Below are 22,066 nucleotides of genomic sequence, written 5' to 3'. Positions count from 1 at the left end.
AACACACATCAAACTGCCAACTGACTATTTGGTATTCATGTCCAAGGGCTACTCAAAGAGCTTAACATCATGGTAGATAAGGTTGCCCAATCTTCAAAGCACTCCTTCCATCCTGAAGTGCTCAAATTCCAGTGTGATTTCTCCTTAAAAAACTGGATGAAGTCTGATACTGTCTTCTATCTACCATGAGTTCAATTCTGAACACCGAGCTGAATATCGTGAGTGACTTCTTGCCAGTTTACACAGACGGCTTGAAGTCAGAATCATGTATGGGATCTGCTGCTGTCTTACCAGACAATACTATATCTGAGCAAATTCCCCCTGAATATGACTGAGCCGTATACACTCAGTCAGATTTTATCCGACAATGATAATGTGTCTGCTGTTTTTAGCTTTTTAAAATCAATAAACATTTTTGCTTGTATATAAAATTTACATTTTTCTTTTATACCTTTTATACATTTGTTATACATTTTGACATAGTGACCTAACTAATTAGGTCACTGAAAGTTTAAAATTTTTTATATATGACCTGGTCTTGGCGCATTATAGTCTTAGTAGCTAATGCGCCAATAAAATCAAAACCAAACCAAACCAAACCAAACCCCCCCGAATACATCATATACATTGCAGAGCTGCACAGTAAGCCTTGACTACATAAGAACACAACAATACCAGTGGTATATTATATACACTGATTCGGTGAGTGCACTACAGGCTTTATCAGCAATGAGGTACACTACACATCCAACTCTGTCCTGGGTTCAGCAGATAATATGCACTCTCTATAGAGGTGGTTTTGATATCTGCTATTCACTGGGTCCCCAGTCATAGAGGGATTTGTGGAAATGATTTGGCTTATACTGCAGCCAAATCAGCTGCCCTACCAAATAATTTAAACCTGTCAGTCCCCTATACAGATTACAGGCAAATAATATGCAATAAATGATATTCTCTATGGCAAGATTTGTGGCATCAGCAGGTAAAAAACAAACTTTATCAGATCAAGCCTCTAATCTAATTATGGAAGTCTGGTCTGCGCATTGATCGTAAAGAGGAAGTTGACACATTCCTTTCTGTTGAAGGCCAATGACCCTCCTATGTGCAAGCAGTGTTTTATCCATGAAGAATATTTTAATCAAATGTACAAGTTTTAGAAATGCCTGTTTTACTGCTTTTAATCATCTTACTAAGCTCTATACGCTCAATCAGATTTTATGCAACAATGGTCATGTGTTAAGTTTTTAACAGATATTAATATGTATACACATGTATAAAACAGGCAGTCTATTTTTACAAACACTGCATTTTATTTACTGGCATTGATGTATAAACCTTTTAAAAAGGGGTTACCAATATCAAAAGCTTTTTTTTAATTCTTAACGTTGATCTCACAGATTATAACTATACTTGTTTTTGCACCATTAAAATCGAAATCCATTTTCCTTAGAACAAAAGTTAAGCTAACAGGTCTGTAATTGCTCGTTTCACCTTTTGATACTTCCCCCCCCCCCCTTGTGAATTAGCATTAGTAGAGGCATATGATGCAAGAAAGCAAGCTTAAACAGCATCAGCCAAAAAAAAAAAAAAAACTCTTCCCATTTCACCCATCCATTTGCTCCAAATGTTGTCTAGTTCTGCCTTGAAATTATTAAAGCTGTCAACTTCTACGACAGATGAAAGTTTGTTCCAGCAATCAATCACCTGCTGGCTAAAAGAAAACTTCCGCACATCTATTCTTTCTACAACTGTCTTTCCACAATTTAAATTTATGTCCCCTCAGGCGATTAATTTGGGTAAGAGGAAAAATTCCATCAGCATCGAGCAGTCTCAAATCATTCAAGGCCTTATACACTTCATTGAGATCACTTTGCAGGTGCCTAGTCTCCAGACATTGTAATTTGCAAAACTTCGCCTTTCTTTGTAGAGCAGCCCTTTGTTCCATTCACTAATCTTGTTGCCCTTCTCTGTATTTGATCCAGCAGTGCTACATCCTTCATAAAATGAGGCCTGCAGATCTGTATACAGTACTCAAGTTGTGGCCTAACCATTGCCTTATACAAGGGAATAATCACCTCCTTTTGCCTGCTAGAAAAATTCCTGTATATCATTGACCTGACACCATGAGCTTTTTTTTTTTTTTTATGTGAACCCCAAACACGAGAGGTATTAGAACCTATAGTACTTAGTACCGTGCTTTGGTTGGAGGTAGAGAAGACAAAAGCAGATATTTGTTGACATTGGACTTGAACTTCTGTAGATTGTAATTTTCAGGAAATACGTATGAAGGAAGGTTGTTCCAGAAAACGGCAGTTGAATGAATAAATGAGGAAGATGAAAAGTTGGTTCTGTGGGTTTGAAGTTGGACAGTAAATGGATGTTGGCTGGTGGCGGCACGTGTTCGGACTGTTTTGAAAGAGAGAGCGGGAATTATAGAAGCCAATTCAGAAGAACAGTGCCCATGGAAGTATCTGTAGAAAAGGCATGCAGCAGAAACAGTACATCTATGAGAAAGCGAGTGGAGAGACTCTGTTAGAGATGAATCATTAATTAACCTAACTGCACTCTTCTGAATGGAATCAAGACACCTGAGAGAGGTTTTGGGGGCACCACCCCAGATGTGGGAACAATATTCCATGGCAGGGAGGATTTCCGATTTATACAGAGTGAGCAGCTGTTTGGAAGAAAAGTAATGCCGAGAGCGAAAGAGAAAACCAATTTTTTAGATGCAGAGGAAGCAATATTTGTAATGTGCTTGTGCCAAGAGAGATTAGAAGTCAGGGTAATCCCCAAAAGAGATATATCATTTTGCCTATCGGAGTGTCACTAAAGATAAGCATAGGAGCAGAAGAATCCTTTTTGCGAGAAATAAGACAAGACTGAGTTTTAGAAGGGGTGAAATCAACTAAGTTGTCTTTGCCCCACTGAAGAATTACCTGAAGATCGACATTTAAGGAATTGGTAGCAGATTTTCGAGAAGTTGAAGCTGATTGAGCAGGACAAGGTTTCTCAAAATGGAAAGTGGAATGCTATGTGCTATCATCAGCAAAACTATGGATAGGATTTCCAGTCAATGGAAGAAGGTCATTGATATTCAAGAGGAAAAGAGTGGGGAAAAGAACTGAACCTTGGGGGACACCGGCATTAGTGGAGAAGTTAGAAGACAGAGAACCATTACCATCACCCTCAGTGAGCGATCAGAGAGAAAACTGGATAACCAATTACTAAAAACAGTTGGCAAACCAAAAGATGGAAGCTTGTTTAGAAGACCTTTATGCCAAACACAATCAAAAGCCTTTAAGATGTCAAGAGCAACTACTTGTGTTTCACCGAACCTTTCCATTGAGTTAGTCCATAAATGGGTAACATAAGCCAGAATATCACCAGTGGATCGACACTGACGGAATCCATACTGGCGATCGTTGATCAGTCGGAAGGTTTCTAGGTAGTTTAAGAGTCGGCAGTTAATTGATTTCTCCATTACTTTAGAAAGAGTAGAAGTAATTGGATGGGAGATATTTGTCACCCTTTTTAGGAACTGGCTGGATATGAGCAAATTTCCAAGCTGAAGGAAAAACACTTTTGGAATAAGAAAGTGAAAAAAGGCAGCGAAGAATAGGAGTAAGTTCAGGAGCACAGGTTTTGAGAACAAGTGGAGAAATACTATCGGGACCTTGAGCATCAAGATTCATCAAAATCCTTCTGATATCTTTTTGACGGAAGACCACAGGAGGCATTGAATGGAGCGTATTGGGAATGGTGGGAGGTGTTTTACCAAGATCATTAATACATGAGCTGGAAGAAAAATGGGATGCTAGCAGGTCAGCTTTATCCTTGGCTGAAGTGACAACAGAACCATCTGGTTTGGACAGGGGTGGGAGCAGAGATGGGCAAAAGTTGCGACCAATAGCTTTGGCAAGATACCAGAATGCTCGGCTACCATTAGGGCAAGAAGCAAGTTTTCTGCTCTTAGCTGTTCAAAGTCTAGTTTGGACTGATTAAATTGCTTTACAATTGTTGCAAGCTTTGGTGTAGGCAGAAAATGAAACTGAAGAATTAGAAACAAACCAATTACAATATGCAACATTCTTCTCTTGAACAGCCTTAGCACATTTATTGGAAAACCAAAGTCTAGATAAAGGACGAGATTTTAAAGTGGAGTGTGGGATAAAGGATTTCATTCCTGCAAGAATAATTTCACTGACACGATCTGAGCAAACGTTGACATCAGAAGTTTTGAAACAGTAATCCGACCAAGGAAAAGAAGAAAAGAAGTCTCGCAGGTCATCCCATTTTGCATTCTTGTAATGCCAAACAACACGAGGTTGGGAATAACCATGAGATAAAAGCTCCATTGCAGAAGAGACAATCACCAAGTTGTGATCTGAGGTGCCTAAAGGACCACTCACTTCGACCGTGTACTTAGAAGGGTTGTTTGTGAGAAAAAGATCAAGCATGTTGGCTATATGGTTAGGATTGTCCAGTATTCTTGTAGGTAATGAACAATCTGTGCGCGGTTATTAGTAATTGCAAAAGCCTTATCATCTTGACCAGCTCAGTCGGTGTGACTAGAAAACGGAAGCCAGCTGGAGTTGTGAACATTAAAATCACCAAAGAAAATTACCTCACTGTTAGGAAAGTTGGACTGGAGAAAGTCAAGTTGCGACGAGAGGAAGTCGAAGAGCTCCAAGTGATTAGTGGAATTGGGAGAATGGCAGAGATAATTGATGAATTTGACAGAATGAGATAGAGAGATTTTAAGCCAGAGAAGATTGAAAAGAGGAGATTCCAAATTACCAAGTCTCTGACAGGAAATATCGGAATGGACATAGCCATGAGATAAAGGTTCCATTGGAGAAGAGACAATCACCAAGTTGTGATCTGAAGTGCCTAAAGGACCTCTCACTTCGACCATGTACTTAGAAGGGTTGTTTGTGAGAAAAAGATCAATCATATTGGCTGTATGATTAGGATTGTCCGGAATTCTTGTAGGTAAATGAACAATCTGTGCTAGGTCATTAGTAATTGCAAAAGCCTCAGCATCTCGACCTGCTGGGTCGAGTGACTAGAAAATGGAAGCCATTTGGAGTTGTGAACATTAAAATCACCAAGGAAAATTACCTCACTGTTAGGAAAGTTGGACTGGAGAAAGTCAAATTGCAAAGAGAGGAAGTCAAAGAGCTCCAAGTGATTAGTGGAGTTGGGAGAACGGTAGAGACAACAAATGAATTTGACACAATGAGGTAGAGAGATTTTAAGCCAGAGAAGATCAAAGAGAGGAGATTCCAAATTGCAAAGTCTCTGACAGGGAATATCAGAACGGACGTATGCACATGTACCACCTTTGAGGCGAAAGGAATCATACAGCGAATAATTTGGGCAACTGAGATGAGCAGTATTTGAATCAACCGATAACTGAAATTCTGTCAGAAAAAGTACATGAGGTTTGGCAGACTGCAAGTGGAAATGGACATCGTTGAGATTAGAATTGAGACCACATATATTTGTGAAATGAATTAGGAAGTCCTTGGGAGGTTTAGATCTTTTCGCAGATAAGCTTGCTCTATTACTTTGACAATTCATGGTGTATTCAATAGTAAGAAAAAGTGGGTGGGACATGCTGTATGAAGTAATGAAATTTTTGGATATGGCGTACACGTGGTAAGAATATACCCAGATCCTTGACATAATGTGGCCTCGACAATGCTCCCCGCATACACACTACTCGGACTCCCTCCAATCACTATCTGGCAGAGTAGAGTTATCAAGATTATACACTAGCTGATCCGGTAGCCTCCTAGAGAGTTACCAATAGGTTTGGTCCAGTGTACTAACTAGCGGCCGGCCTGCGAACACCGTTTTAGAGCTGTATCCTCGAAATGTAAGGAATATTGGATCTCGCCACGACGTTCATCATAACCTCAAAAGTCATCAATCGTACTGCATGATGGAAGAGATAAGGAAGGGTTGACCGGAACTTAGCTCTAGAGACTAAACATGGGTTCCACCACTTCAAGCCTCCAATAAGCAAAGTGGTGGTATTTCACTGGTTGATGAGAGTCATCTACCACCTGGTACTGCCTGGTAACATAGAGGGGCGGCGTTCCTCCATGTGGTGTGGGCGCCACACCTTGACCCCTGCTTACGTTGGTTCACACCTGGGTGGTCACCCTCCATGTACTTGTGCGTGGAGGTTATACCCAGGATTACTAACAGTCCCACTGCTAGTAGGACTGTTAGCGTTTTAGACTCCCTGGTAGCAAGTACAGCTTGTCTGGCATATCTGAGAGAATGTCTGTGACAACCTCAAGGATCAACTCTTGCAGACCGGCTGCACTGCTCAGAAAACTTCATATCTGACTGTGCGATTACCCCCAGGTTCTTTTTTAGAAGGGAAAAGGAGGTGATATTCATTTTTTTTTCATTCTCTACCACCCCCAGGGTAGTACCACACGGTTGATACATTACTCTGCGGGTTACTGCTACCCATATTCAGTACTTTACATTTGTCAGTGTTAAACTTCAGTTGCCACCTCTCAGCCCATCTGCTCAGCTTTTCATTTAAGTCTAAGCCTGGAACAGTATTTCTTAGTAAAAAGCCTAGTAGCTTGTATAATTACTTCTCTGAATGCTTCCCATTCATAATTTTCTGTTGGTAACGTCATCAGATGGTCCTACTGTATAGAATTTAAAAACTGTTTGAGACCACTGTCATCATTCTTATGAAAGCAAAAGCCCTTCCCTCTACCCTCGACAGTAGTGACCTCTTCCTAGGGAGTTTGTTGATGGTCACTCTCTTTAAGTAAATCCCACATCAGTACGCTATGATCTGCCACCTTTTTAGGGCTTTTACCTGAAGATTCTTAATGCATGAAGAACTGCTGCTGATAATCAGATCAAAAGTAGTTTCCTCTCTAATATGCTGCTATAGGAAACAGTAATCCAATAAATCCACATCAGTCTTGCATGTGTGAGTGATCAATCTGAAAGTTACATTCAATATCTGGAAAGTTCATATCCCCCATTATAAGACATTCTAATTTACTGGCATGCTTGCTCTGTTTCTCTTTATAGTTGTTTATTATACTATTCACAATCATTGGGCCTATAACACACTCCTACTCTCATATTTGCTTTCCCAGTGCTTATGTCACATCAAACTGACTCAACATTTCACTGTCTACCCATGTCAACTGAATGCACTGACTTAGATTTTGTGTTACTTAACTAACAGCTTAACTCTCCTCCCTTCCTATCCTGTGTATCCTTTCTGTATACAGTGTACTCCCCTAATTCCAATTCTGCATTCTTTTTATCTGTGTGACACCACATCTCTGGTATTCCAACAATATCTTGGAGCAATATGGCCTTAGTTGCTAATGATCCTAAAAACCAAAATACAGCAGGCCCCCGTTATAACGCGGTTCGCTTTACGCTGATTCGCTATAACGCTGTTCTTATATTATAACCCGTATTTGACTATAACGCTGTCAAAATTCACTATAACGCTATTTTACTAGCATACAGATTGAATTTTTGGCAAATCCGTCTTCAGTCCAGTCTGTTTTGAGCCTTTTTTTTTTTTTTTTTTTTTCGCAAAAGGAGAAAATAGCCACCATGAAATTAACTACAGTAATTATTTTTATAATTTCTACTCTATGTACAAAATTGAAACTTTCAATATGCTCTATTTTCTTGGTGTGGATAGTTTCAAGGGAGAAATTCTTTTTTAGTACACAAGCTGAAAAAATTTACCATCCAGTGTCATATGTTGTTACGAAGTCTGCATTTTCTGTTCTGACCTGTAATAGAAAGATACTAAAAATAGATTTACTCCCTATCTCTTCTTTTGTTTTACTGTGGGAACTATAACTTGTGAAATGTTTTTCACACAATCAATCCCATGAGTGCTAAATGCGGTGCTGTTTCTTGTACAGTATTCTCTTGTCTTCTGAACTCCTCTGACCTTGTGGTCACCCGAAGTACATAAAATTTGTTTGTTTTACTGTTTTGGAAATTCCATAAACATTCTCCATGACTCACACCATAATTTATTACAGTATTTTCGTGCAATAAACAACCATTTGATTTTACTGCACGGTAAAATCAAACTTTTCAGATAAATAAAACATTTGTCACCGTCTTCAGCTCACTTGCCAGAGGAATTCTAGATATCATTCAGTGCATACAGTGTTAGACATACAGACAGTTTACTGTACTCGAACATCGTATCACAATCAGTGCAACGCAGTTACATTTGCAGAGAGTTATGGCGGATAAGAATGAAAAAGCAACAATGTCTGGACGCAGTGCAAAGATTGGAAAGGTAAGAAAAACATTGAGTTTGAAAATTAAATTAGACGTTTTGAAGAGAATTGATTCCGGTCAAAGACAAGTGGATGTGTGCAATAATTTAGGACTGGCAGGTTCAACTGTAAGAACAATCATAAAAAATAAAGAATCAATTTTAGCAGCTGGAAAAACAGCTGTTCCCCTGCAGGCAACTAAATTGACCAGGGCTAAGCCGGCTATTATGATTAAAATGGAGAAACTTCTACATAATTTTATTGAAGACAACATTCAACGTAGAATTCTGTTAAGTTCAATTATTATTAAAGAAAAAGCGAAGAGCCTATATGAAGATTTAAAGGAAGCTCACCCCGAAAAAAACGAACCATTTAACGCTAGTAGGGGCTGGTTTGATAGATTTAGAAAGCGCTATAACCTGCACAACGTAGCAATACAGGGAGAAGCTGCAAGTGCAGATCAACAAGGAGCCGAAACTTTCAAAAAAGAATTTGTTAAAATTATTGAAGAGGGATGTTATACTGCTCAACAAGTTTTTAACATAGATGAAACAGGTCTTTTTTGGAAACGAATGCCTAAAAGAAGTTTCACATCGAAAGAAGAAAAAAACATGCCAGGCTTCAAAGCGGCGAAGGATCGGTTAACTTTGTTGTTGGGTGGTAACGCTGCGGGGGATTTTAAATTAAAACCCCTTTTAGTTTACCATTCCGAAAATCCAAGGGCTCTTAAAGGTTTAGCTAAATCAAACCTACCTGTCATCTGGAAGGCTAATAAAAAAGCTTGGGTAACCAGACTGCTTTTCATTGATTGGTATGCTGAGTTCTTCTGTCCTGCAGTGGAAAAATATTGTGCAAAAAATAACATTGGTTATAAAGCTATTCTAATCATGGACAATGCGCCAGGACACCCAAGCAAAGAGAGCTTAGAAGACTTGAACAATCACATAAAAGTTTTTTACATGCCTCCAAACACTACGTCTCTGGTCCAACCAATGGACCAAGGAGTAATTGCCACATTTAAAGCGTACTACATAAGGAACACCTTTTCCCAAGCTATTAAAGCCATCAACACTGATAATGTACCGAGTTTAAAGGAGTTTTGGAAATCCTATAACATTAAAACCACCATCTACAACATTTCAAGTGCCTGGGATGAAGTGACTCAGAAAACCATGAATGGAGTGTGGAGGAAAGTTTGGAAAAATTGCATAAAGCATTCCCAGGAACCTGATGATTCCGTTGAAAATGTTAAAACACAAATTGTTGAGCTCGGAAAAGAAGCAGGATTACACGAAATTAACGAAGACATCGTACAAGAGATGATCGACAACGACAGGGATGGTCTCTCTAATGAAGAACTAATGGAAATTATAAAAAAAGAACAAGAGCTTGCTATTGAGGGAGATGATCAAGATACTATAGATGAAGAACCGATTAAGTCGCTGACTACAAAAGGACTTAGTGAAGCTTTTGAACACTTCGAAAAAATGTGTGATTATTTCCGGGAGAACGACCCTGACATGGAACGAAGTGCCAAGGTAATAAGAAATTTGAAGAAAGAAATGAATCCGTACATGTTGTTGTACAATGAGAGGAAGAAGGCCAAAGCACAACCCAAAATCGACTCATTTTTCAGTCCAAAGATACAAAAACTCGAGAGCACAGGGCCATCGAATTAATAAATTCATGATTTTCGTTAGTTAATTACCTCATAATTATATGTGTATATAATGTAGAATATTTTATATGTACAAAATTTTGAATATTAAATATTTTTAATCGACATTGGTGCATATTTTCACTACCATTTATTATTGATTAGAAAATATCCTATGGAATAGACCGCAACTCACAAATACATATGTTACCTTATGGGAATATGGCGCTCGCTTAGCGCGGATTCACTTAGCGCTCTGTTTTCCCGGAACGAACTATCAGCATTAAGCGGGGGTCACCTGTAACAATAACAATAACCAACAATATCTGCCTTTGATGTCTTGACTAGCACTTCAAATTCATTAAATTTATTTAATATACTCTTAGGATTGGTCAGGCCCAGACCAAGATATTACTGCACTCCAGGCAGAAAGATATTTCGGCATCCCTTTACTAAGAATATATATATATTTTTTTTCATGATTTGTAAAATTTAGCGCCCCTTAAAGAATTGCGCCCTTGGAAAAGGCCTTACTAGCTCGTACCTTAATCCATCACTGGAATTGGTGTGTATGCAAGTATATATTCACCTGTTTTTACTCTTAGTTACCCTAACACAGCCCATGTATTTACTTGTTCTTTGATTACTCCCAGCAGTTCTTGAAATCTCCAGCACCTTGCTTTCCAGGCTGCTGCTCATTTCAATTTATGCAATGGAAACCATCCATACTCACCTGATATGAGTTCCTACAACTTTGACTTGGTTCACAAAATAAGGGTCCTCTCCGACATCAGTATATTGAAATCAGACAAGGATTCTCTACGTGCTATAAACTAGTATTTTGTAATTATTGAAACAACTGTTTTGCAGATGGGTTTCCTGGTTACCACAGATTTGAACAACATCAGTATAGATTAGTTGTAATTTTATTGAAGGAATGTGAGCTAATAAATTGTATTTTCTGGTTATTACCTAGTTACAATTAGTTTATCCTCAACTCTTATGTACAGTATATACATTTATTTTTCTTTTACAGAAAAATGTTACATAAAACTTTTACAATATGCATTGTTTTTTTGTTTTTTTTATTTTCATTTGATCTACACTGTGTTTATTTTTATTTAATTTGATTAAATGTTAATATAAATTTGTTTTATAGATAACTGAGGTAGACCTGATTACTTCTTCTTTAGAAAATGCTATCCCAGCTTATGGGGGATTTGTTTGTGGCACTTCATTTATTGTAGACCACCAGGTAATATAACTGCCTTTCTTATATATTTGTTTTAATTATAATTATTCTATTTTTCTATATGTAAGTTTTACTTTATCTGTTGTGATTTTTATATACCTTGTGATATTTATATATATATATTTTTTTTTTTTTTTTTCTTTAAAAAAATCAAAAATGGCATTGAAAGTAAAAATGAGTCATTTGAATTTTTGACAAAATAAACTTAGTTGCTCAGGTAATTCAGAAAGATTTGTATGATTCATATCATAGGCATCATACAAATGTGTAATACATGCAAATAAAGATAATGCTTAGCACTATTCACCAATCTGATCACCTTTCTTTGCACCTTCTCTGCATGTTCTAAATCTTTCTTTAGATGCAGTCTTCAGACCTCGATACAATATTCTAAATACTGTCAGACTCATCATAGATTTGGGAGGGAGAGGAATTAAAAGATGAGAAACATTTGGTGATTGTAACATTTTGACAGGCAGAAAGGAGAACACAGTGTTCTTTCTGTTATTTACTGTAATTTTTCATAACTATATTAGTTGAGGCATATGATGCAAGAAAGCAAGCTTATAGAGCATCAACCAAAAAAAAAAAAAAAAAAAAAAACTTCCCATTTCACCCATCTGGTCCCTCCAAATGTTTATCTAGTTCAGCCTTATATTTATTTAAGCTATCAACTTCCACAACAACAGATGGAAGCCTGTTCCAGCAATCAACTACCCGCTGGCTAAAGGTAAACTTCCGCACTCCTATTCTACAACTGTCTTTCCTCACTTTGAATCTGTGTTCCCCTCAAGTTCTTAATCTGAGCAAGCAGAAGAGTCCCATCAGTATTGAGCCTGCTCAAACCATTCAAGGCCTTGTACACACAATCAGATCACTTCACAGGTGCCTAGTCTCCAGATGCTGCAACCTGCAAATTTAAGCCTTACTTGGTAAGAGAACCCCAAGAGAGGATTAAGTTCTGCAAGTTGCAGCATCTGGCAACTAGGCACCTGCGAGGTGATCTGATCGATGTGTATAAGGCCTTGAATGGTTTGAGCAGGCTTAATGCTGCTGGGATACTTCTGTTTGCTTAGATTAAGAACCTTGGGGGGGGCCATAGATTCAAATTGAGGAAAGACAGTTGTAGAATAGATGTGCTCCTGGAACAGAGAAGTTTCTTCTGATTTATTTTCTGTTTTATTAGCTTAAATTGGCATATTAACTTATTTTCTAGAGTAGCTTTATAATCCTGGTTACGATACTTAGTTTAAAGTTTAACTTAGATAGAGATTTTGTAGGTGTTACTTAGTATCGGTAAATGTATCAAATCCACGTGCAAATCTCGTTCAATGCAGCTCCGTTGAACGAGAGATTTTTTTTAAACCATATTTAGCCGATTTATTAACCAATTGTTATATCAAATTATTTTCTGTAAGTAGCTAGTCAGGATCCTTACTTTATTCTGAATTGAGACAGCAAGATTTGGAAGTTAATCGATACTTAAGTGTCCGTAGATTTACAGTTCGTAAATTGCCGCCATTGTTACGTAATACAAAATATCTCGAACTAGATAGCATAAGCTTAGTATAGTATAGTACATAATATAATATTGTCAATTAATCAGTAAATCTTGTTGAACTTCATTGTCAATTAAATTGTACTTTTAACTATATACATATAACTACTTAGATTACGTAACATAAATAATTAGCAAAAATAAATAATTAATACTTGATACGGAAGTTATATAAAGGGATTTCGTAGATAACACTCGATACTGAAACATAAATATAGCTTTATAACTGTGTTGGGATACAAGTTTAGGGTTTTAATTTTGTACTGAAATTGAAATTTTATTGAAATTAAATCGAAATCATGACTCAGACCAGAGCAGCAAAGCAAAAGGCTCAAGCTAATGGAAGTGCTGTGGCTCAGGGGAGAACTGAGGGGGGCAGTTGCCCTCTGAATCACAGCCTTTTAAAATGCACTATTTGCTTGATGTTTGTGGAGCAGTCAGGTACGGGACATGATACTGCCATGGGAGATGTCTTTGTATGTGCGCGATGCAAGGAGTGTAAGGAAATCAGGCGACAACTCAGCGTTGTTATGGGCCTATATGAGAGCTTGAAGGACAGGGTGGATGCCCTCGAAGCATTAAAAGTGAGGGGCCCATCAAGCTCTCAGCTGCCCACACCAATGCCAGAGCCTGCACTTGGGCATCGCGCAACACAGCGGCAACCCCCAAGGTAGAATGCGCTGGTCCCAAAGGAACTAGTAGTTGTTGGTGACTCTATTGTCAGGGAAACGGGAAGCATGCTTTGTAAAAAGGATAGGTGGAACAGGACCAGGGTATGTCTGCCAGGGGCAAAGGTTGATGACGTTGTAGAGCGGATATCATCTTTTAAGGGCACAAAAGGTGATATAGTTGTACATGTTGGCAATAATGATATTAAGAGTAGAAGACCGGCAGAATTACTTAACGAGTACAGGTCACTGTTGAAAAAAAGCCGTGAATTAGGGTTCAATTTGAAAGTGTCTGCAATTCTGCCCAGACACGGTAGGAGGGAGTATATGATGAGAGCCCTCTCGATCAATTCAGCCCTGGAAATATTGTGCAAGGCTCAAGGGGTAGAATATTTTTCAGCCTGGTCTGTACTTGTTAACAGGAGAGACTGCTTCTACAGGGATGGGATACACTTAAATAGAAAGGGTGCAAGAATGTTTGCTGATGCTATCGAGGCAGTGTTAGATGGGTCGGAAAACTGCTAGATTGGGGGGGGATACAAGGACTAATAGATTACCAGTAGCCACTGGCAGAGGTGAAAGTGATTCTTCCACTACTTCTATTGGAATGAGCAACAGCCTGGAAAATAAAATGCAGGATATTTCAGAGACTGCTGGGAGTCATTGGGGTACAAGTAAACACATGGGTTGTGTTAGGGTAGCTAAGAAAAAGAACAGGTGCATGTATACTTGCGTGTACACCAATGCTAGGAGTTTGGTAGATGAATTTGAGGTATTGCTCAAAGCATCAAAGGCGGATATTGTTGGGATATCGGAGACGTGGTGTCACACAGATATAAGTAATGCAGAACTGGAATTTGGGGAGTACAACGTCTACAGAAGGGATAGACAGGATAGGAAGGGAGAAGGGGTTATGCTATTAGTTAAGAAACACATAAAATCCAAGGAAGTGAAGCCAGTTGACATCGCTGGACAGTGCAGTGTCGAGTCAGTTTGGTGTGACCTAAGCATTGGGAGATCAAAATTGAGAGTAGGAGTGTGCTATAGGCCTAATGACTCTGATGAGTATAATAAGAAACTGTACAGGGAAATAGAGTGGGCCAGTAAATCAGAGAGTCTTATAATGGGGGATTTTAATTTCCCAGATATTGACTGGAATTTGTGGATTGGTCACTCTCACACACACTAGCTAGGCTTTTGTGGATTTATTGGATGATTGTTTTCTAAATCAGCATGTTCAGGAGGCAACTAGAGGGAGCAGTACTCTTGATTTGATTATCAGTAGTGATTCTTCATGCATTAAGAATCTGCAGATACAGGAACCACTAGGTGGCAGTGATCACAGTGTGCTGAAGTGGGATTTACTCAAGGAGGTAACTACTATCAGGGGTAAAGGGAAGGATTATTGCTTTCGTAAAGGCCACTACGATGGTCTGAGACAGTATTTAAATTCTATACAGTGAGACCAACTTATGATGTTACCAACAGCAAACTCAAAATGGGAAGCATTCAAAGAACTTATCTTGGAAGCTACTAGGCTTTACATACCAACTAAGAAATATCGTTCAAGGTTCAGGCCTAAATGGATGTCAGTTGAACTAATGAGACATATGGCAGAGAAGAAAAATGCATAGGATACATATAAATTAACATGTGACACAGAAGCCTATGATAGATATAAGTTGATCTAACCAAGTTAAAAAGGAGGTTAGGCGGCGAAGGCAGATTACAAGAAATCTTTGGCAAGGGATGCAAAGAAAAACAGCAAGGATTTCTTTACTTATGTAAACTCTAGAAGGAAGGAGATGAATCAGATTGGTTCACTGGATATCGATGGTTCAACTGTTCATGATCCTGCTGAGGTAGCTAACAAACTAAATCAATATTTTGCATCTACATTCACACATGAGGAGTTATTCAGGAAGGGGAATGCCATAGATGAAGTACACACTGGCAGTGAGCTAGATGACCTTGTAATAATTGAGAGTAAAGTGGAGGAGAAATTGTTGGAGATAAATACAAGAAAGGCACCTGGGGTGGATGGGATCTATCCAGTTATATTAAAGGAGGCAGCAAAGGAAGTAAGCAATCCGTTAGCCATAATTATGAGAGCTTCCTTGGACTCAGGGGAGGTACCCACAGACTGGAGATGTGCAAATGTAACCCCAATTCACAAAGGAGGATCAAAGGCTGACACAAGTAATTATAGATCTGTCAGTATAACTTCTGTTCCAGGAAAATTAATGGAAGCACTGGTTAAAGAAGCAATGCAGGATCATCTTGACAAGAATTCAGTTATATCTCAGACACAGCATGGTTTTGTTATGGGAAGGTCTTGCCTGACCAATTTGATTGGATACTATGATGTTGTCACAAAAGAATTGAATGCAGGGAATAATTTTGATATTATATATTTGGATCTTAGAAAGGCTTTTGATACTGTTGCACATGGAAGACTGTTGCACAGATTGGAGCAGTGTGGCATTGGTGGCAAATTGTTGCTATGGATAAAGGGATGGTTGAGTGGGAGAAGACAGAGACTGATAATCAATGGACACTGCTCTTTGTGGACTAATGTTATTAGTGGAGTCCCTCAGGGTTCAGTGTTGGGTCCATTGTTGTTTTCTGTATTTATAAATGATATTGATGATGGTATATCGGGCTTAATGTCCAAGTTTGCAGACGATACAAAGGTTGGCAGGGTTGTTAAGGACGCTACTGACGCTATGCTGCTGCAACAGGATCTGGAAAGGTTGAGCAGATGGGCTGAGAGGTGGCAAATGAAGTTTAACACTGACAAATGTAAAGTACCACGTATGGGAAACAAAAACCCCAGAGCAACGTATCAACTATGTGGTACTACACTGACATTGGTAGAGAATGAAAAGGACCTGGGGTAATTGTGCAGGCAGATATGAAGTTCTCTGAGCAGTGCAGACGAGCTGCAAGAGTAGCTCATGGTGTCTTATCAATGATATACAGGAATTTTTCTAGCAGGGATAGGGAGGTGATTATTCCCTTGTATAAGGCAATGGTCAGGCTGCACCTTGAGTACTGTATACAGGTCTGGAGGCCTCATTTCAAGAAGGATATAGAGCTGCTGGAACGAGTACAGAGAAGGGCAACAAGGTTAGTGAACGGAACGAAGGGTTGCTCTTACGAAGAAAGGCTTAAGTTTTGCAAATTACAGTTTCTGGAGACTAGGCACCGGCGAGGTGATCTGATAGAGGTGTATAAAGCCTTGAATGGTTTGAGCATGCTCAATGCTGATATGATACTGCCTCTTGCTCAGAATAATCACCTGAAAGGGCATAAATTCAAATTGAGGAAAGACAGATGTAGGATAGATGTGCAGAAATTTGCCTTTAACCAGCGGGTAGTTGGTTGGTGGAACAGACTTCCATCCCTTGTTGTGGAAGTTGATAGCCTAAATAAATTTAAGGCTCAGCTGGACAGGTATTTCGAACGAACGGAGGGGGTGAAGTAGAAGGTTGTTTTTTTTTTTTTTTTTTTTGGCTGATGCTGCATAAGCTTTCTTTCTTGCATCATATGCCTCTACTAATGCTATGCTAAGTTTGCCTTTAGCCAGCAGGTAGTTGATTGCTGAAACAGACTTACATCTGTTGTTGTGGAAGTTGATAGCTCAAATAAATTTATAAGGCTGAACTAGACAAACATTTGGAGGGACTGGAGTGGTGAAATGGGAATTTTTTATTTTTTTTTGGCTGATGCTCTATATATATAAGCTTGCTTTCTTGCATCATATGCCTCAATTATAATATAGTCATAAAAAATTATACTAAATAACAGAAAGAACACTGTGTTCTCCTTGCTGCCCGTCAAAATGTTGCAATCCACAAATGTTTCTCATCCTTTAATTCCTCTCCCTCCCAAATCTGTAAACTACTTATGAGTTTCTGTTCCCTAAGCTTCCCCTGTATTTTTCTCATCAATGTCATTTAGGAACACAAGAAACTAGAAACCTCTGAGCAATGCTCCCTAAAGATCACTTGCTATTCCAGTCTAATCTTAAGAATATCCATTTATGACTACCCTCTGCCTCTGTCGATGGAGCAATATGGCCTTAGTTGCTAATGCTCCTAAAAACCAAATAACAAACAACAACAAACAGCCTCTGTCGAAACTCTGATCCACTAGTGAATCTCGTTATCCCATTATCCCAACTTGCTCTAATTTATTCAATAACATCTCATGAGGATCTGTATCAAAAAAAGTCTTATTAAAATTCAGATATGTTGTCATCATTTCTTTTATCCAACTGCTTTATACCCATATCATAGTAATTTGTCAGATCCCCACTTCACAAAACCTTCCTGACACCCTTGTAGAATGCTAGTCTTGTTGAGATGGTCCTGTATTGCACCTTTAATTGTAGACTCCATAATCTTACCAACCACAGAAGTCAAACCCAGTGGTCTATAACTGCCCAACACCTCTCTACTCTAGGGATTTTGGAGAGACTTTTGGATTATTTCCTTGGACTTCTCCAGTTCAAGGAAATAATCCATAAATCTAATGAATGACCTCATTGCCTCTTTCATTATGGCTTGCCCCTTCTCTGATATCACACTTATTTTCCTGCAACTTAGCTCTATTTCACTAGTTTCTCTATCTCTATTTCCCCACAGACCTAATTTTTCAGTAATAAATATCATTAAACAACTGAAGATATGGAACTACAAGAACCACTACTTAAGATACATCTGCCCTTGTGAGTTCCAATTTTTTTTTTTTTTGATTATTTTAGTTTTATGATTTTACTTTAATTTTTAGGGTATTTTAGTACTCGTGTAGCAGAATTTCACTGTAACAAGTATAACCCTGATTATTATTAGTTTCATGATGTAATTAGTGTTAATTTTTTTCTGCAATAGTGTCAGAGATGTGTGTTTCTGAACCTATTATAATCACCTTCCTAATAATATTACTACATTTGTCTTTTTAGTGAGGGTATTTGGTTATAGTTATAATATGAAGCAGTGCACATGATAACCTGTAACTATTCCATCATTTCTCAAACTGTGTTCTGCGAAAAATTGTAATTAATAATTAAAAAATAAATTAAACAAATAAATTTTGCATATTTTAAGTGTACACCACTTTTGTACCATTATAATATTTAACATTTTTTTTTTTCAGTTATTAATATATTAGCATAGACTAATAATCAAATAGACTGCGGAATACTTTATTTTCGCAGGCTTTGTATAGAGAAGTATGCATAGAGGTTAATGACATCTACGAAAAAGTAGCAATATGGTGATCTCGTATGCCATTTAGCCTGGAGGACATGGATCGAAGGAGAGGAGGAAGCGAACCGATATCATAACTAAACTCACTTCCTTATATAAATTTTTTTTTTTTTTTTTTTGATAATTATTAGCATTTCGAAATATTATTATTAAAATATGTGACCATGGATTTTGTCACAACTAGTAGTGCAAATGTGGTCGATGAAAACGAACACAATATTGTTACGCTTCAAAGTGAGGATGAACAATCGCAGCCTTTTGTTCCCCAGAAATCCAAAGTGAAAAAACAGGAATCAACTAATAAAAGACCAAAACGAAAGTGACAGTTACTTGAATTTTGGCTTTACATGTGTTGGAAATAAAGATGCTCCTGATGCACAGTGCGCCATATGTAATAAAATATTAGCAACAGTTCTTTGGCTCCCGCTAAACTTGTGTTTCGTAAGTGTTCCGTGAATATGTTGTGAGATGAAAAGTGTTCCTTGACTAAAAAAGTTTGAGAAACGCTGAACTATCCATGTTTTTTTTTGCTCAATCTTTCAGCTATTGTCATCCATCTTTCTTTTGTGGTACTTCTCAAATGGAGTGAATGTGTTTGTGGCCTGCAGAATAAATCCTTTAAACACTTCCCATAATGCCTTAGTGTCAAGTAGCATATAGCTTCAGTTGTTAGAGTTCAAGAAATGCCCTGGTCCACAATAGCCCCTTCCCCTTCTGTAATTAAACGCAGATCTTTACCTTCAATCGCCAAAATTTCTTTTTATACTACCTATTTTATGAAATTTTGATCAGTCCACACTCTGTTCCTTAACTCATATTTTCGATACTGTTTGGATTCTTGGTGAGAACTAAGCCAAGGATATTTGATCATCTTATGCTTTCTCTAATACGCTTAAACAATAGTAGTCATCTAGCTGATTCAAGAAACTGTGTACTGATGTCCACAATTTACCATCTATAAAAAGGACATTGCTGTCACCTAAAATAATGCACTCAGTTCTTGCATATGCATTCAGTCTTGTTGCTTTCAAGCAGTTTTTAACAAATAAAACCCCCCCCTTCCCGCCTCCAATATCTCTTCTGAGTATCACTACTCACCGTAATGAAATTCATTATTCCTATCTTGGGATGGTACCATGTTTTAGCTATTCCTACAATATCAGTGTTAGTTTATCTGACCAGAAAGTCAAGTTCACTAATTTTATTCACAAAATTCTCAACATTAGTACATAAACAGGTTAAGTTTTGTAGTTTTTTTACTTTTTGCTACCCTCATACATCCCATAAAGTTACTTAACCAGTTGCTCTGCTGGAGATTGTGTCCAATTCAATGGCTCTTTCCATGTATATTAAATCATGAGGTATCACGCAAGCTCTTGAGGAGGGTGCAAGTGTAATATTGGTTGATACCAATAACCTGAACCATACCAGAGACTCTCTCCTGCTCCTCCCTCCTCAATTAGCAGTTTCTCCTCAGTTTTTAAAGTGTCTTCCATGGCAACAGCAAAGACCATTGCACCTCTCCTCTTCAAGTGAATTGTTCATGGATTAAGAATCTGCAGATAAAGGAACCACTAGGTGGCAGAACTCAGTGTACTGGTGTGGGATTTACTTATGTAACTGCCATCTGGGTAAAGGGAAGGTTGTATTTTTTTTTTTTTTTTTTTTTGCTTTCGTAAAGATGACTGCAGTGGTCTCAGACAGTTATTTAAATTCTATACAGTGGGACCAACCAACTGATGATGTTACCATACCAACAGCAAATTCTAAATGGGAAGCATTCAAGAAATTAATCTTGGAAGATATTAGGCTTTTCATACCAACTAAGAAATACTGTTCAAGGTTTCAGCCTAAATGGATGTCAGATGAACTAATGAGACTATTTCTATTAGACTATTTCTTTATTGAGAAATAAAGTACATTCAGCTCTGACACCTTATCCATGTGAGGTGTCAGAGGCAAACTGTATTGTTCCACTGCAGTGACATTTGCTGTGTGCTTGCTGAAATATGTTCAGTTGTACTGAAATTTGTTTTCTTTCTTTGCTTAAAAATAGCAACACTGAACTTTGGGTTGCATATTTGTTGTTTATATGTGGAAAGTAGGTGTATTATAATTTTGAATATTTTTCTTTTTCTAGCGTCTCTCTGGCCTTGGATATTGTTTTTCAGCTTCACTTCCACCACTGCAAGCAGCTGTAGCCATTGCGGCATTAGAAATTCTACAATCAAACATAGGTAAACTTTTTTTAAATCCGTTTTTTTTTTTTTTTTTTTTTTCAGTTTTTTTTTTTTTTTTTAACTGAACAGAAATAAGTCATTTATTTTAAACAAATGACCTTCTTAATGCATGTTTGCACTTTTGAAATCTTGTAAAATGTAATGATTTGCAAGACTACTCTAGAAATAAGGACACTAATTATACTAAAAAACTGAATTCAGAAAATTAATGCAACAATTAGAGTTCGTATTTGGTAAGGTGCAATTCTGCTGCCTGAACTCCAAGTTACCCTGATGATCAAATTAAAATACGATTATAAAAATAAAAAAGGAGGATAAAACACAACTCTCTGCCAAAAGAGATGCACCCTCACACCTGCAAAAGGATGGGTGCCACTTTCACAATAAATGAACTAAAAAAGAGACTTGGAATCCATGTGAGTGAAACCGTTGTCTGATTAAATCAAACTTCATTAAAGGGTTAAATTTCTCCTAGCCCTCTCTTAAGGAGGTCACCCTATTTGTACTTAATTTCATTGATTTTTGGTTTCTTTGGTATTTGATTGTTCCCAAAAGACCATGCTAGAAATAGTAGAGCTACCTCTGCTATTTCTAGCATGCAACAGTAGAGCTGCTAAGGGCAAAAGATGACTTTGCAGAGCAGATATGATCTTTTAAGGGCAAAAAAAGCGATATTGTTGTACACATTGGCACTAATTTACATTAAGAGTAGATCTACAGACTTACTTAACAAGTACAGGACAATGTTAAAAAAAAGTTGAATTAAGGTTCAATTTGAAAGTGTCTGCAATTCTGCCCAGACACAATAGGAGGGAGTCATTTGTCATTTGTGTGAACTTTGTCAAACAGCCACCTGGGCTCCCACCCATATGCTGTTAATGCTTATCTTCATCTACATCATAACCTTTAAATGGTTAATTTAAGTTAAAAAAAAAAAAAAAACATAATGAATTATGTTTTTGCATTACAGTCACTAAAAGCGTCGAAGTAGGGATCCCACAAGGTGGTTCTCTCTCAGCCTTGTTATTTGGGCGCCTCCGTAGCCAGGTGGGAAGGAGCAGCAATGCGCAGCACACGCTTCTTGATTAGACCGGGGTCCGAGCCCGTCACCA

The 22,066-nt window shown here is 38.0% G+C and overlaps 1 protein-coding gene across 5 annotated transcripts in view; it reads left to right on the top strand.

The window, feature by feature from the left end:
• Nucleotides 1-22,066, top strand: part of Spt-I (serine palmitoyltransferase subunit I) — a 275,614-nt gene that overhangs the window by 188,511 nt on the left and 65,037 nt on the right. For all 5 annotated transcript variants that reach the window (XM_090381900.1, XM_090381899.1, XM_090381901.1 and 2 more), the window contains exons 11-12: nt 11,123-11,218; nt 20,855-20,951. In XM_090381900.1, coding sequence (XP_090238026.1) covers nt 11,123-11,218; nt 20,855-20,951 — 193 coding nt within the window. The remainder of the gene's footprint in view (nt 1-11,122; nt 11,219-20,854; nt 20,952-22,066) is intronic.

Source organism: Mastigoproctus giganteus, chromosome 9 (genome assembly GCF_048544385.1).
Source record: "Mastigoproctus giganteus isolate SK-2022 chromosome 9, ASM4854438v1, whole genome shotgun sequence".
Lineage (NCBI taxonomy): Eukaryota > Metazoa > Arthropoda > Arachnida > Uropygi > Thelyphonidae > Mastigoproctus > Mastigoproctus giganteus.
This window is presented reverse-complemented; position numbering and strand designations above follow the sequence as displayed.